The sequence below is a fragment of the Conger conger genome, chromosome 10 (assembly GCF_963514075.1).
Source record: "Conger conger chromosome 10, fConCon1.1, whole genome shotgun sequence".
Taxonomy (NCBI): domain Eukaryota; kingdom Metazoa; phylum Chordata; class Actinopteri; order Anguilliformes; family Congridae; genus Conger; species Conger conger.
Genome location: NC_083769.1, coordinates 50,816,177 through 50,829,456, shown reverse-complemented (window position 1 = coordinate 50,829,456; position 13,280 = coordinate 50,816,177). Strand labels below are relative to the sequence as shown.

Sequence of the window (13,280 nt, the reverse complement as noted above, 5' to 3'; positions counted from 1 at the left end):
TTGGGTGTGTGTGGTGTTAAGTGAATGAGCGAGTCGTTGGGTGTGTGTGGTGTTAAGTGAATGAGCGAGTTGTTGGGTGTGTGTGGTGTTAAGTGAATGAGCGAGTCGTTGGGTGTGTGTGGTGTTGTTAAGTGAATGAGCGAGTCGTTGGGTGTGTGTGGTGTTAAGTGAATGAGCGAGTCGTTGGGTGTGTGTGGTGGTGTTAAGTGAATGAGCGAGTCGTTGGGTGTGTGTGGTGTTAAGTGAATGAGCGAGTTGTTGGGTGTGCGTGGTGTTCAGTGAATGAGCGAGTCGTTGGGTGTGCGTGGTGTTAAGTGAATGAGCGAGTCGTTGGGTGTGTGTGGTGTTGTTAAGTGAATGAGCGAGTCGTTGGGTGTGTGTGGTGTTAAGTGAATGAGCGAGTCGTTGGGTGTGTGTGGTGTTAAGTGAATGAGCGAGTCGTTGGGTGTGCGTGGTGTTAAGTGAATGAGCGAGTCGTTGGGTGTGTGTGGTGTTAAGTGAATGAGCGAGTTGTTGGGTGTGTGTGGTGTTAAGTGAATGAGCGAGTCGTTGGGTGTGTGTGGTGTTAAGTGAATGAGCGAGTCGTTGGGTGTGTGTGGTGTTAAGTGAATGAGCGAGTTGTTGGGTGTGTGTGGTGTTAAGTGAATGAGCGAGTTGTTGGGTGTGTGTGGTGTTAAGTGAATGAGCGAGTCGTTGGGTGTGCGTGGTGTTAAGTGAATGAGCGAGTTGTTGGGTGTGCGTGGTGTTAAGTGAATGAGCGAGTCGTTGGGTGTGCGTGGTGTTAAGTGAATGAGCGAGTCGTTGGGTGTGTGTGGTGTTATTAAGTGAATGAGCGAGTTGTTGGGTGTGTTTGGTGTTAAGTGAATGAGCGAGTCGTTGGGTGTGCGTGGTGTTAAGTGAATGAGCGAGTCGTTGGGTGTGTGTGGTGTTATTAAGTGAATGAGCGAGTTGTTGGGTGTGTTTGGTGTTAAGTGAATGAGCGAGTTGTTGGGTGTGTGTGGTGTTATTAAGTGAATGAGCGAGTTGTTGGGTGTGTGTGGTGTTATTAAGTGAATGAGCGAGTTGTTGGGTGTGTTTGGTGTTAAGTGAATGAGCGAGTCGTTGACGATGTTGCATGTTTTTCATGTTATTCCCTTCCATCAGCTCGCAGGCTGCAGGGGCTGAAGAGGAGGTGAGCGGTCCTCTGGGTGTCACAGAAACGCCAGTGAGCCTCTCGGAGTCAGCGGGAGTGACCCCACACGGGGAGCAGGGTGACCCCACACGGGCAGCGGGGGTGACCCTACACGGGGAGCGGGTGACCCCACACGGGGAGCAGGGTGACCCCACAGGGGCAGCAGGGTGACCCCACAGGGGCAGCAGGGTGACCCCACACGGGGAGCAGGGTGACCCCACACGGGGAGCAGGGTGACCCCACACGGGCAGCAGGGTGACCCCACACGGGCAGCAGGTGATCCGTGTCAGAGTCACAGTTACAGGAGCCCTGCCTACAAGAACATATGCGGCTTTATGTCCAAACAGGGAAATACATTTAAAATGTATTTGATTCAGATTGATATGAAATCATGTGATATAAAATAGGGGCGGCCTGTAGCGTAGTGGTTAAGGTGAATGACTGGGAACTGCAAGGTCAGTGGTTCTAATCCCAGTGTAGCCACAATCAGATCTGCACAGCCGTTGGGCCCTTGAGCAAGGCCCTTAACCCTGCATTGCTCCAGGGGAGCATTGTCTCCTGCTTAGTCTAATCAACTGTACGTCGCTCTGGATAAGAGCATCTGCCAAATGCCAATGATGTAATGTAATTTAATGTAATGGCATGGTAAGCTAAACCCATCAAGAAATAAACAAATAGAAATGTTTTGAAAGAAATGTGTGATGAAAAACAAATTATATAAGACTATGTTCTTATGTCTACAATGAGTCAGATGACAGAACATGTAAGAGCAACTGTGAAATAAATACATTTATGTTAATAATGTTTATCATAAATATAAATATTAATGTTTTTTAAGAAAAATATATCAGTTAAATAGTTTTAAGCATGTAATTTTTATTCAGATTCATGGGAATCCAGTTCAGATAATACCATTATGAAATAAATAAATAGAAATTTTTAAATAGAATTGTATGATGAAAAATGTCTATCAAAATAAATAAGACTATAGACTTATGTCCAGATTCTGTTTTTTGTGTGTGTTTTTTTGTTTTTGTTTTAAAATGTAATTTATTGAGTCAGATGCTAGAAAATCCTGTTTATGCAACAGCAATGAAATAAATCAATAGAAATGTTTTTAAAGAAATGTATGATGAAAAAGATTTTTGTGAAAAAAGAAACAAAATAGATAAGACTATAAACATTTATTGAGTCAGATGCTAGAAAATCCTGTTTATGTAATAGGAACTGTGAAATAAATCAATGAAATGCCTTTGAAGAGAAATCTGTCACAATTAAATACAGCAAAATAAAGCAGACTATAGTCTGTTGTCTATAATTCTTTTTAAAAAACATGTCATTTTTGATTCAGATTACTAAGAAATCATGTTCAGCTAACACCATCATGAAATTGATGAATAAATGTATGATGAAATTTTTTTTGTGGAACCCCCCCCCCCCCCCCCCCAACTAAATAGATACATAGATATTAAATAGATAATGAAAACTAATGCATTTTTTTTAAATTATGATGAAAAATGTTTTTCAGTGGAAAATGAAAAAATACATAAGAAAATAGTCTTATGTCTAAAACTTGAAAAATGGTCCAAATTTTTTTTACATTCATTTTCTGACTGAAATAGATAGTAAATCGTGTTTATAACACACCCATTTTGAAATAAATGAAAACTAATGCATTTTAAAACATTTATAATGAAAAATTTATAGTGAAAAAATACATAACACTATATAGTCTTTTGTCCAGAATGTGAACAAATGCTAAAATGTTAAAAATGTAATTTATTGAGTCAGACTAAAGAAAATCCTGTTTATGTAACAGCAGTGAAATAAATCAATATACATTTTTTTAAAGAAATGTATGATGAAAAAGATTTTTGTGAAAAAAGAAACAAAATAGATAAGACTATAGTCTTATGTCCAGAATGTGAAAAAAAAAGAAAGATTTTTTTTATCAGATGTTAGAAAATCCTCTTTATGCAATAGGAACTGAGAAATTAATCAATAGAATTATTTACAAGAGAAATCTGTCAGTTAAAATACCAAAAGAATCTAGCAGACTATAGTCTTTTGTCCAAAAACTGAAAAAGAATTCAGAAATTTTAATTATGTAACATTTGATTCAGATTGATACGTAATTATGTTCAAGTAAATTCTCATGTAATAAACAGATACAAATGTTTTTAAAGAATTATATGATGAACTAAAAATCTGTGGAAAAACAACAAAATAGATAAGTCCAGAATATGAAAAAATGCAAAAATTTCAATTAATTAATTAATTGAGTCAGCTAACACCCATCCTGCAATGAATACATGTTTTTAAAGAAATGTGTTGATGAAAAAACATTTCTGTGGAAAAACAACAAAATAGAAAAGACTATAGTCTTTTGTCAAAAAAAATATATATATTTTTAAATTACATTTATTGAGTCAGATTACAAAAAATCCTGTTCATGTAAGAGCAACTGTGAAATAAATCAATTTAATGCCTTTGAAGAAAAGTTTGTCACAGTTAAATACAGCAAAAGACTATAGTCTTTTGTCTAAAACAATTTTTTTTTTTTTATGTCATTTTTTATTCAGATCCATGAAAATAATCAATATTTTTAAAGAAATGTATGATGAAACATGTTTTTCAATGGAAAAACAACCAAATAGATGACTACTGTTTTATGTCCAGAATGTGAAAAAATGCAAACATTTGAAAAATTGTATTTATTGAGTCAGATGATCAGTCAGAAAATCATGTTTATGTAACAGCAGCGAAATGCACCAATATATATTTTCAAAGAAATGTATTATTAAAATTGTAATACTCCACTATTCATTTTGATAGAAGATCAGGTTTATGTAACAACCATTCTGAAATATATACAGTAGAAAAGTTTCAAAGAAATGTCTGATGAAAACATAGATAAGACTATTTAGTCAGAAACAGTGAATTTTTTTATTCAGGTGATTATGAAATCATGTTTACATAGCAACCACAGGGACATAAACAAATGTAACTGTTTGGTGGAATAAACAGAAATCTGTGAAGGTTAAATACAGCAAATAAAACAGTCTGTGGTCTTATCTCCAAAAATATAATAATTTTAAATACATAATTTTTGATTGACATTGATAGGACATCATGATCAGCCAACACAAATCATGAAATAAATACATTTTTAAAAATAAATGTATGATGAAAATATTTTTAGAAATGTAGTTTAGTTTAGAAATTTTAGTCATGTCCAGAATGTGAAAAAAAATGCTCACACTTCTAGAATATGATTTTTAAATCATGTTCAGCTAATACCCATTATGGAGTGCATGATGGAAAATGAACAACTTCCTGATCAAAATATGTTAAATTGTTTTTCTGATAGATAGCAAAATGTTAAACATTTTTTGTTAAAAAAAAGCAAAAGGAAATAGAAATGTTTTTGAAGAAATGTATTTTCAAAAATGTGTTTCACTGGAAAGCAACTAAATAAAGCAGACTTTAATCTAATGTAATATCTAAAATGTTTTCATTTTTAAATGTCATTTTTTTATTCAGATGGATAGGAAAGCATCAATGACGTTGAACTAAATTAATCAAAATGTGTTTAAAGAAACAGCAGAATACCTCTACACTGTATATAACCTTTAGTCCAAAAAGAGAAAAAACGTTTTTTTAATTGAAATATTTTTTTTGTTTCAAAGGGATATACAATCAGGTTTATGTAACAACCATGGTGAAAGAAAGATATTCAAAAGTTTCAAAGAAATGTAAGATGAAATATAAGTTTTAGCACCCTACGAGATTTTGTTCACATTCATAAGAAATAATAAGATTTCTTGAACAACCAGGGTTAAATAAAAGAACAAATGTTTTCCAAGACATTTATTGTACACATTTTACAGTATTGTAGAGTCCAATAAAGTGAAATACAATATATATTAATGTCCAAACTATGAAAATGTTTTAATATTTTCACTGAGATGGACAGGAAAACATTTTTTTTTGGAAGAAATTCATAATGAAAAATGTGTTTCAATTCAAGTACATAGGACATTTTTTATTTAGTTGGGTAGCAATCATGTTTAGGCCACAGCCATAGTAAAAAAAAAACTAAAACTAAATATTGTATATATGTTTCACTGAAAGAATACTTTTTCACAGAATACAATACAATTATTTGCATATATCTGTCTTATGTGGATAAAATAGTATTAAAATTTGAATGCAACAAAAATTCTTATAGAAAATAATTTAATATGAACCTGGAGATCATGTGGATATAGTTTTACATTTTAGAATATATTTAATACATTTAGGAGACTGACAAGCCACATTCTCATTGAGTCTGGTTTATCTGTTTATCTCTGCAGCGAGTGGTGAGAGATTTCTGCCCTTCAGTTTCCAGAGAATTAACCCCGATCCTGCTGTTAAATGTATGCAGAAGCTGTACAGACATACACAGAGAGTAAACTCGTAAACTGCCAGGGCTTCCTGGGGCAGTTTTGTGCGGTATTGAGACCATTCCCAGCACCAAACCAAAACAATAAAACCAAAACAAAACACAGACTGTCCTGATTGCAAATGGATTGGCAGAATCTCTGAAGCATTTTACTGCTGCATCAAACCCCAAAGGAGTGCGCATATAAACTCCACAGGGCTTTGTGGTGCTTTGTGGTGCTGGAGAGTCCCTGGGAGAACAGGGCACAACAATACCTGAGTTTAAATCATCCGCCAACAGCTGGCCAATATCGGACATTGGAAAAATAGGATGGACACTGCGTTTCTGAATATGGTTCGAATTAGGAAGTATTTATAGCTCATTAATAGCATAATTGTCTTATGTAAAGATCCCATACATGAACAATACATGTATATAAATAAACTAGGACAAGCCATGCAGTTTTCATGATATCTCTGCTGGTCTGTAGTGGAAATCCCAGCATGGCTCTTAGCTGGTCCAGCTGGTGAAGATGGGTTGGAGGAGGTCACCAGGGTGTGTGAGATGGTCACCATGCTGGCCCCCAGGGTGTGTGAGATGGTCACCATGCTGGTCCCCAGGGTGTGTGAGATGGTCACCATGGTGGTCCCCAGGGTGTGTGAGATGGTCACCATGCTGGTCCCCAGGGTGTGTGAGATGGTCACCATGCTGGCCCCCAGGGTGTGTGAGATGGTCACCATGGTGGTCCCCAGGGTGTGTGAGATGGTCACCATGCTGGCCCCCAGGGTGTGTGAGATGGTCACCATGCTGGCCCCCAGGGTGTGTGAGATGGTCACCATGCTGGTCCCCAGGGTGTGTGAGATGGTCACCATGCTGGCCCCCAGGGTGTGTGAGATGGTCACCATGGTGGTCCCCAGGGTGTGTGAGATGGTCACCATGCTGGCCCCCAGGGTGTGTGAGATGGTCACCATGCTGGTCCCCAGGGTGTGTGAGATGGTCACCATGCTGGTCCCCAGGGTGTGTGAGATGGTCACCATGGTGGTCCCCAGGGTGTGTGAGATGGTCACCATGCTGGTCCCCAGGGTGTGTGAGATGGTCACCATGCTGGTCCCCAGGGTGTGTGAGATGGTCACCATGCTGGTCCCCAGGGTGTGTGAGATGGTCACCATGCTGGCAGACCACACCCAGCTGAGGGGCCAGCTTGGGGTCTTAAAACTAAAAACAGACTCTAAAATTACACCAAGGGTTTTTACCTCTGATTTAGTCTGGCGAGCCAGGTGTCCTATTTAAGTGCGATTAAGTATCTCTGTCCTTTCCCCATTTAGTTAGATAAAAAGGGCACAATTGTCACAGTGATTGATGGAAGTAAAACAGTTGGTGAAAATATACACTGATATAAATACGAATACTGTCGCACACAGAACTCTTTTCCACTTTCACACACGCCCGTGTCCCAGAATGCATCTGGTGGATCCGTGATGCTCGCCCCCCCCCCCCCCCCCCCCCCCGTTGCCTGGTTTCCATCGTTTCGGGGTCTATAGGGGGGCAGACCTCCGTGGGCGTGGGGCCAGGGGGAGGTACATGCTTTGTGGGCTGCGCTCATTCCAGCGCCCTGCGTCACCAGCGCACAAAGCCCGGGAGGTCAGGAGCGCGAGATCGATAATTCACCGCCTTTTCTCAGCCCTGTCCGCCACTCGCCCGACTCCTGGCGTTCCCACCGAACCGGAGCGCTGTGTGGAGCGCTGTGCGGAGCGCCGTGTGTGTGTCGGAGACGCCCAGAGCTCTGGAGCGCTGGGTCAGGCCTGCGGAGAACAGGGCCGCCCTTTATCCCGCCGTACAATACACACAAAGGCCCCGGCCCTACAGGCTGTAAGTTACCGCACCATCGCTGTGGAGCCGAGCTGAACGCCGGCCAACGCAGAACAAAGACCCTGGCCTCGCTCCGAGAAACTTAAAGGTTAACAGGTTGAGGGAGGTGGGAATAAACTAAAAACACAAATTAATTTAAGGCCCAGTGTGTTTCTGCCAGGCAGGCCGGAGCGATGTTGTTCCCACAGAATCTGCACGTTGGGTCTGAAAGGCCAGGCTCCAAGGCCCCAGCGATCTGACGCCTCCCTGAGCAGATATTTCTCCTGGGGGGGTGACCAAACATGGACAAATAAAGAGTGGAGTGTATTCTGTACCTGGAGTTGAGTGTATTCTGTACCAGGAGTTCAGTGTATTCTGTACCTGGAGTTGAGTGTATTCTGTACCAGGAGTTCAGTGTATTCTGTACCTGGAGTTGAGTGTATTCTGTACCAGGAGTTCAGTGTATTCTGTACCTGGAGTTGAGTGTATTCTGGACCAGGAGTTGAGTGTATTCTGTACCAGGAGTTGAGTGTATTCTGTACCTGGAGTTGAGTGTATTCTGGACCAGGAGTTGAGTGTATTCTGTACCAGGAGTTCAGTGTATTCTGTACCAGGAGTTGAGTGTATTCTGTACCTGGAGTTGAGTGTATTCTGGACCAGGAGTTGAGTGTATTCTGTACCTGGAGTTGAGTGTATTCTGTACCAGGAGTTGAGTGTATTCTGTACCAGGAGTTGAGTGTATTCTGTACCAGGAGTTGAGTGTATTCTGTACCAGGAGTTGAGTGTATTCTGTACCAGGAGTTGAGTGTATTCTGTGCCAGGTGTTGAGTAATGTGTACCATAGTTTTAACTTCTGGAGGGGGTTAGACCCAGGTCTGATTGGACCAATCATTCCGTTTTATTAACTATTGTCTTTGTAATTTGTATGTTTTTGTGTGCATGTACAGTACATTGTGTTGCAGTTCTGTGTGCTTGCTTGCTTAAAAGCGAGCAGTATTTAACACTTATGGCCCAGATTTCAGTCAACACAAACTTCTAACAGGTTTCCACTTCTGAAATCAGACATATTAATTACAAAGCTGATTTTGCACATACTGTTTACAGGACGCAATGTCGATAGTCAACAGCAACTTACTGCAGAGGACTTGTCCTCAGCCACTCTCCGCAGTGGAAACGCAACACTAAAACAACCCTGGATCCCGCGAACAGCCATGTGGCGTTACACAGGGCGTTTCGGGCAACATGGCTGCTCCGTGCTGTAATTAGCTCTTGCTGTAATCGAGCTGTGATTTCCACACTTACGAGGATATCATACTCCTGTACGGGAGTACGAAGGATTACCCAGAAATGTATTTTAGTTCTGTTGACCTGAGTTAGTGGAGTTGACTTGCCAAGGAAAAGCAAACCCTTCAAATCCTCATACATCAGAAAGCCTACCCGACCGTGCGTAATTAAATTAAAACCTATCTACACTCAGTGAGCACTTCATGAGGTAAACCCAGCTTGTTAACGCAAATATTTAATCAGCCAATCACGTGGCCGCAACTAAATGCATAAAAGACCAAACATCAGAATGTGGAAGGATTGTCGGTGCCAGACGGGGCAGTACGAGTATCTCAGAAACTGCTGGTATTTTCCTGCAGACAGAGGGGAAGGGCCAGACTGGTCAAAGCTGACAGGAAGGTGACAGTAACGCAAATAACCATGACATAACATTACTGACGCTCTTATCCAGAGCGACGTACAGTTGATTAGACTAAGCAGGAGACTATCCTCCCCTGGAGCAATGCAGGGATAAGGGCCTTGCTCAAGGGCCCAACGGATCTTATTGTGGCTACAGCGGGATTAGAGCTACCGACCCTACATGTCCCAGTCATGTACCTTAACCACTACGCTACAGGCCGCCCTAACCACACATTACAACAGTGGTATGCAGAAGAGCATCTCTGAACACAACACGCAGCAAACCTCTGAACACACACAGACACTAACCTTACACAAACACACACACACACACTCATATACACAGTCATGCACACACAGAAACTAACCTTACATAAACACACACACACACACACACACACACACTCATATACACATTCATGCACACAGAAACTAACCTTACACAAGCACACACACACACACACTCATATAGACAAACATGCACACACAGACACTAACCTTACATAAACACACACACACACTCATATACACATTAATGCACACACGTACTAACCTTACACAAACACACACACACACACACACACACACACACACACACACTCACTCACTCATATACACATTAATGCACACACGCACTAACCTTACACAAACACACACACACACACACACACACACACACACACACACACACACACACACACACACACTCACTCACTCACTCACTCACTCACTCACTCACTCATATACACATTAATGCACACACTAGCCTTACACATGGAGCGACATGGCTCTGGCAGTAAGAGCAGTCGTCTGGCAGTCGGAGGGTTGCCGGTTCGATCCCCCGCCCGGGCTGTGTTGAAGTGTCCCTGAGCAAGACACCTAACCCCCAAATGCTCCTGACAAGCTGGTTGGTGCCTTGCATGGCAGCCAATCGCCATTGGTGTGTGTGAGTGTGTGTATGAATGGGTGAATGAGAAGCATCAATTGTACAGCACTTTGGATAAAGGCGCTATATAAATGCCAACTATTTTACACAAACACACACTCATACACACACTCACTCGCTCATATACACATTAACGCACACACGCACTAACCTTACACAAACACACAGTTCAAACACGTTCTCTGCTTTAGACACACACACAAGGGGTGTTTACAATTATGACGTGCAATGTCTGCCAGCATGCGTGCATAAACGTGCCTCAAATTAATAAATAAAAAGATAAAATATTAGTCAAGTTTTATCATGATCACACAGTGCTAAGCAATGCCTGCAGACCCGGCCTGGGAATTCTGACCCGATCCATACCGTAGAGTTCTCGCCCTCGGTCTTACAGAGCTCATGGGCAGCTGCTTCCAAAAGGAAAGGCTCCCCCCTACTGGCCAACCAACAGCTCTTCCAGAAAGTGGCTTTTTCAAGGTCCTGCACGGTTTCTGTATCACTTCTGCGAGGCCCACATGCATCAGCGTTCTTCCTGGTTTTAGCATCTAAAACGCCCACAAAACGTTTGCAAAGAACAGCGACGTAGGCTTCTGTGCTAACATTCGTCAACGCATATGATAATTGCGTTATGTCACATGGGAAAGAATTTCAGTTAGACCCTGAAATGTGCATACTTTTACCAAAATTGCAATTGTTTTGCTTGGAGTACCTGTGTTAGCTGTGTGTTAGCTGTGTGTGTTAGCTGAGTGTTAGCTGTGTGTTAGCTGAGTGTTAGCTGAGTGTTAGCTGTGTGTGTGTGTTAGCTGAGTGTTAGCTGAGTGTGTGTTAGCTGTGTGTTAGCTGTGTGTGTTAGCTGAGTGTTAGCTGAGTGTTAGCTGTGTGTGTGTGTTAGCTGAGTGTTAGCTGAGTGTTAGCTGTGTGTGTGTTAGCTGAGTGTTAGCTGAGTGTGTGTTAGCTGTGTGTTAGCTGAGTGTGTGTTAGCTGTGTGTTAGCTGAGTGTTAGCTGTGTGTGTGTTAGCTGAGTGTTAGCTGAGTGTGTGTTAGCTGTGTGTTAGCTGAGTGTTAGCTGTGTGTGTGTTAGCTGAGTGTTAGCTGAGTGTGTGTTAGCTGTGTGTTAGCTGTTTCAATATGAAACAGAGATTGAAAGCTCCAGGATATGAAAAGCTCAATAACAATGGGCCTTTAATCATATAATTATGTAAGACTGCTAACTTCTGACACACTCAATCTTCTGGTTGTATATACCACATAACTCAGCATGTACACAAACACACACACACACACACACACACACACTGATGTGCTCGCTGGTGTCCATGTGTAAATATGTCTGTGAAGAGACACGGTACTAAAGGCACACACAAACACACACACACAGATGTACTGGCATGTCCGTGTGTAAGTACATGTTACACATTTTATTTGTCAAAAAGCACATAGGACATAAAGATCCACTAACAGATATGAAAAAACATAAATTCATAAGAAAAGAAAGAGCTCCTACATGTAGTTTCCATGGACACATTCTGCTCATGGCTACACACCGCCATCTCAAGTGTTCTGGCCCAGAGCCCGCTACGGAGGGCTGCAGGGGACAAAAAGCATGGGAAAACACTCATACAGTGCGACCAATCAGCAATCAGCAATCCCAGGGCCTTCAATACACCTGGCTGATGCACAATATTACTACAGGGAAATACACTGTATATATGTTTAACTTAATGATTACCTACATGTGAAAACTCAGGATGATTATATAGGGATATATATACTCAGTGATCACTTTATTAGGTAGACCTGTACACCAGCTTGTAAATGAAAATATTGAAACATTCAACCATGTGGCAGCAACTAAATGCATGAAAGCAGGCAGACGTAGTCAAGAGGTTCAGTTGGTTTTCAGACCAAATGTCGGGGAAGAAATGTGATCTAAGTGACAGAGGAATGAATGTTGGTGCCAGACATGGTAGTTTGAGTATCTCAGAAACTGCTGATCAGCTGGGATTTTCACACACACTCTCTAGAGTTTGTAGAAAATGGTGGGAAAAACAAAAAACATCCAGCAAGCAGAAGTTCTGTGGACAGAAAGTGTGTCGTTAAAGACCAAACATCAGAATGTGGAAGGATTGTCGGTGCCAGACGGGGCAGTACGAGTATCTCAGAAACTGCTGGTATTTTCCTGCAGACAGAGGGGAAGGGCCAGACTGGTCGAAGCTGACAGGAAGATGATAGTAACGCAAATAACCACACATTACAACAGTGGTATGCAGAAGAGCATCTCTGAACACACAACGTGTCAAACCTCTAAGTGGATAGGCCACAGCAGCAGAATACTGAATAAGTCTAAAAAATAATAAATACCTAATAAAGTGCTCACTGAGGGTGTGTGTTAGCTCAAGGCTCTCCCCACCCCCCTCTCTCCCTCTCTCTATGCGTTAGTAAATAAAAGTGTTAGCAGCCCCCCTCCCCAGCACTCCAGCCCCCCTCAGCACTCCAGGCCGATGAGCAGCAGCAGGTCCTCCAGGGCGAGCAGGCGTTGCTGTGCCTCCTCGATGGCGCTGTAGGTCTGCACGTTGCTGCTGATGTGGAAGCGGATGTCGTCCACCAGCGGGATGGAGTCTGTCTCCTGCCTGTCGGCCACGGCCGCCGCGTCCTCCTGCACCAGCTGCGCAAACTCCGGGTCCTCCACCAGCTGCAGGAGCACAGGGTCACTAACACAGCCAACACAGCCAACACAGAGCCAACACAGCTAACACAGGGTCCTCCACCAGCTGCAGGAGCACAGGGTCACTAACACAGCCAACACAGCCAACACAGCTAACACAGAGCCAACACAGCTAACACAGCTAACACAGAGCCAACACAGCTAACACAGAGCCAACAATGCCAATAATGTAACACAGCTAACACAGGGTCCTCCACCAGCTGCAGGAGCACAGGGTCACTAACACAGCCAACACAGAGCCAACACAGCTAACACAGGTAACACACAGCCAACACAGCTAACACAGCTAACACACAGCCAACACAGCTAACACAGGGTCCTCCACCAGCTGCAGGAGCACAGGGTCACTAACACAGCCAAACACAGCCAACACAGCTAACCCACAGCCAACACAGCTAACACACGCCTAACACAGGTACCACACAGCTAACACTCAGCCAACACAGGCACCGCACAGCTAACACACACTTAGCACAGCTAA

The 13,280-nt window shown here is 42.3% G+C and overlaps 1 protein-coding gene across 3 annotated transcripts in view; it reads right to left on the bottom strand.

The window, feature by feature from the left end:
• Positions 1-12,533: 12,533 nt before the first annotated feature.
• Positions 12,534-13,280, bottom strand: part of abtb1 (ankyrin repeat and BTB (POZ) domain containing 1) — a 12,591-nt gene continuing 11,844 nt past the window's right edge. For all 3 annotated transcript variants that reach the window (XM_061257742.1, XM_061257743.1, XM_061257744.1), the window contains one exon: positions 12,534-12,766. In XM_061257742.1, the coding sequence (XP_061113726.1) occupies positions 12,560-12,766 (207 nt within the window). In that variant the 3' untranslated portion in view covers positions 12,534-12,559. The remainder of the gene's footprint in view (positions 12,767-13,280) is intronic.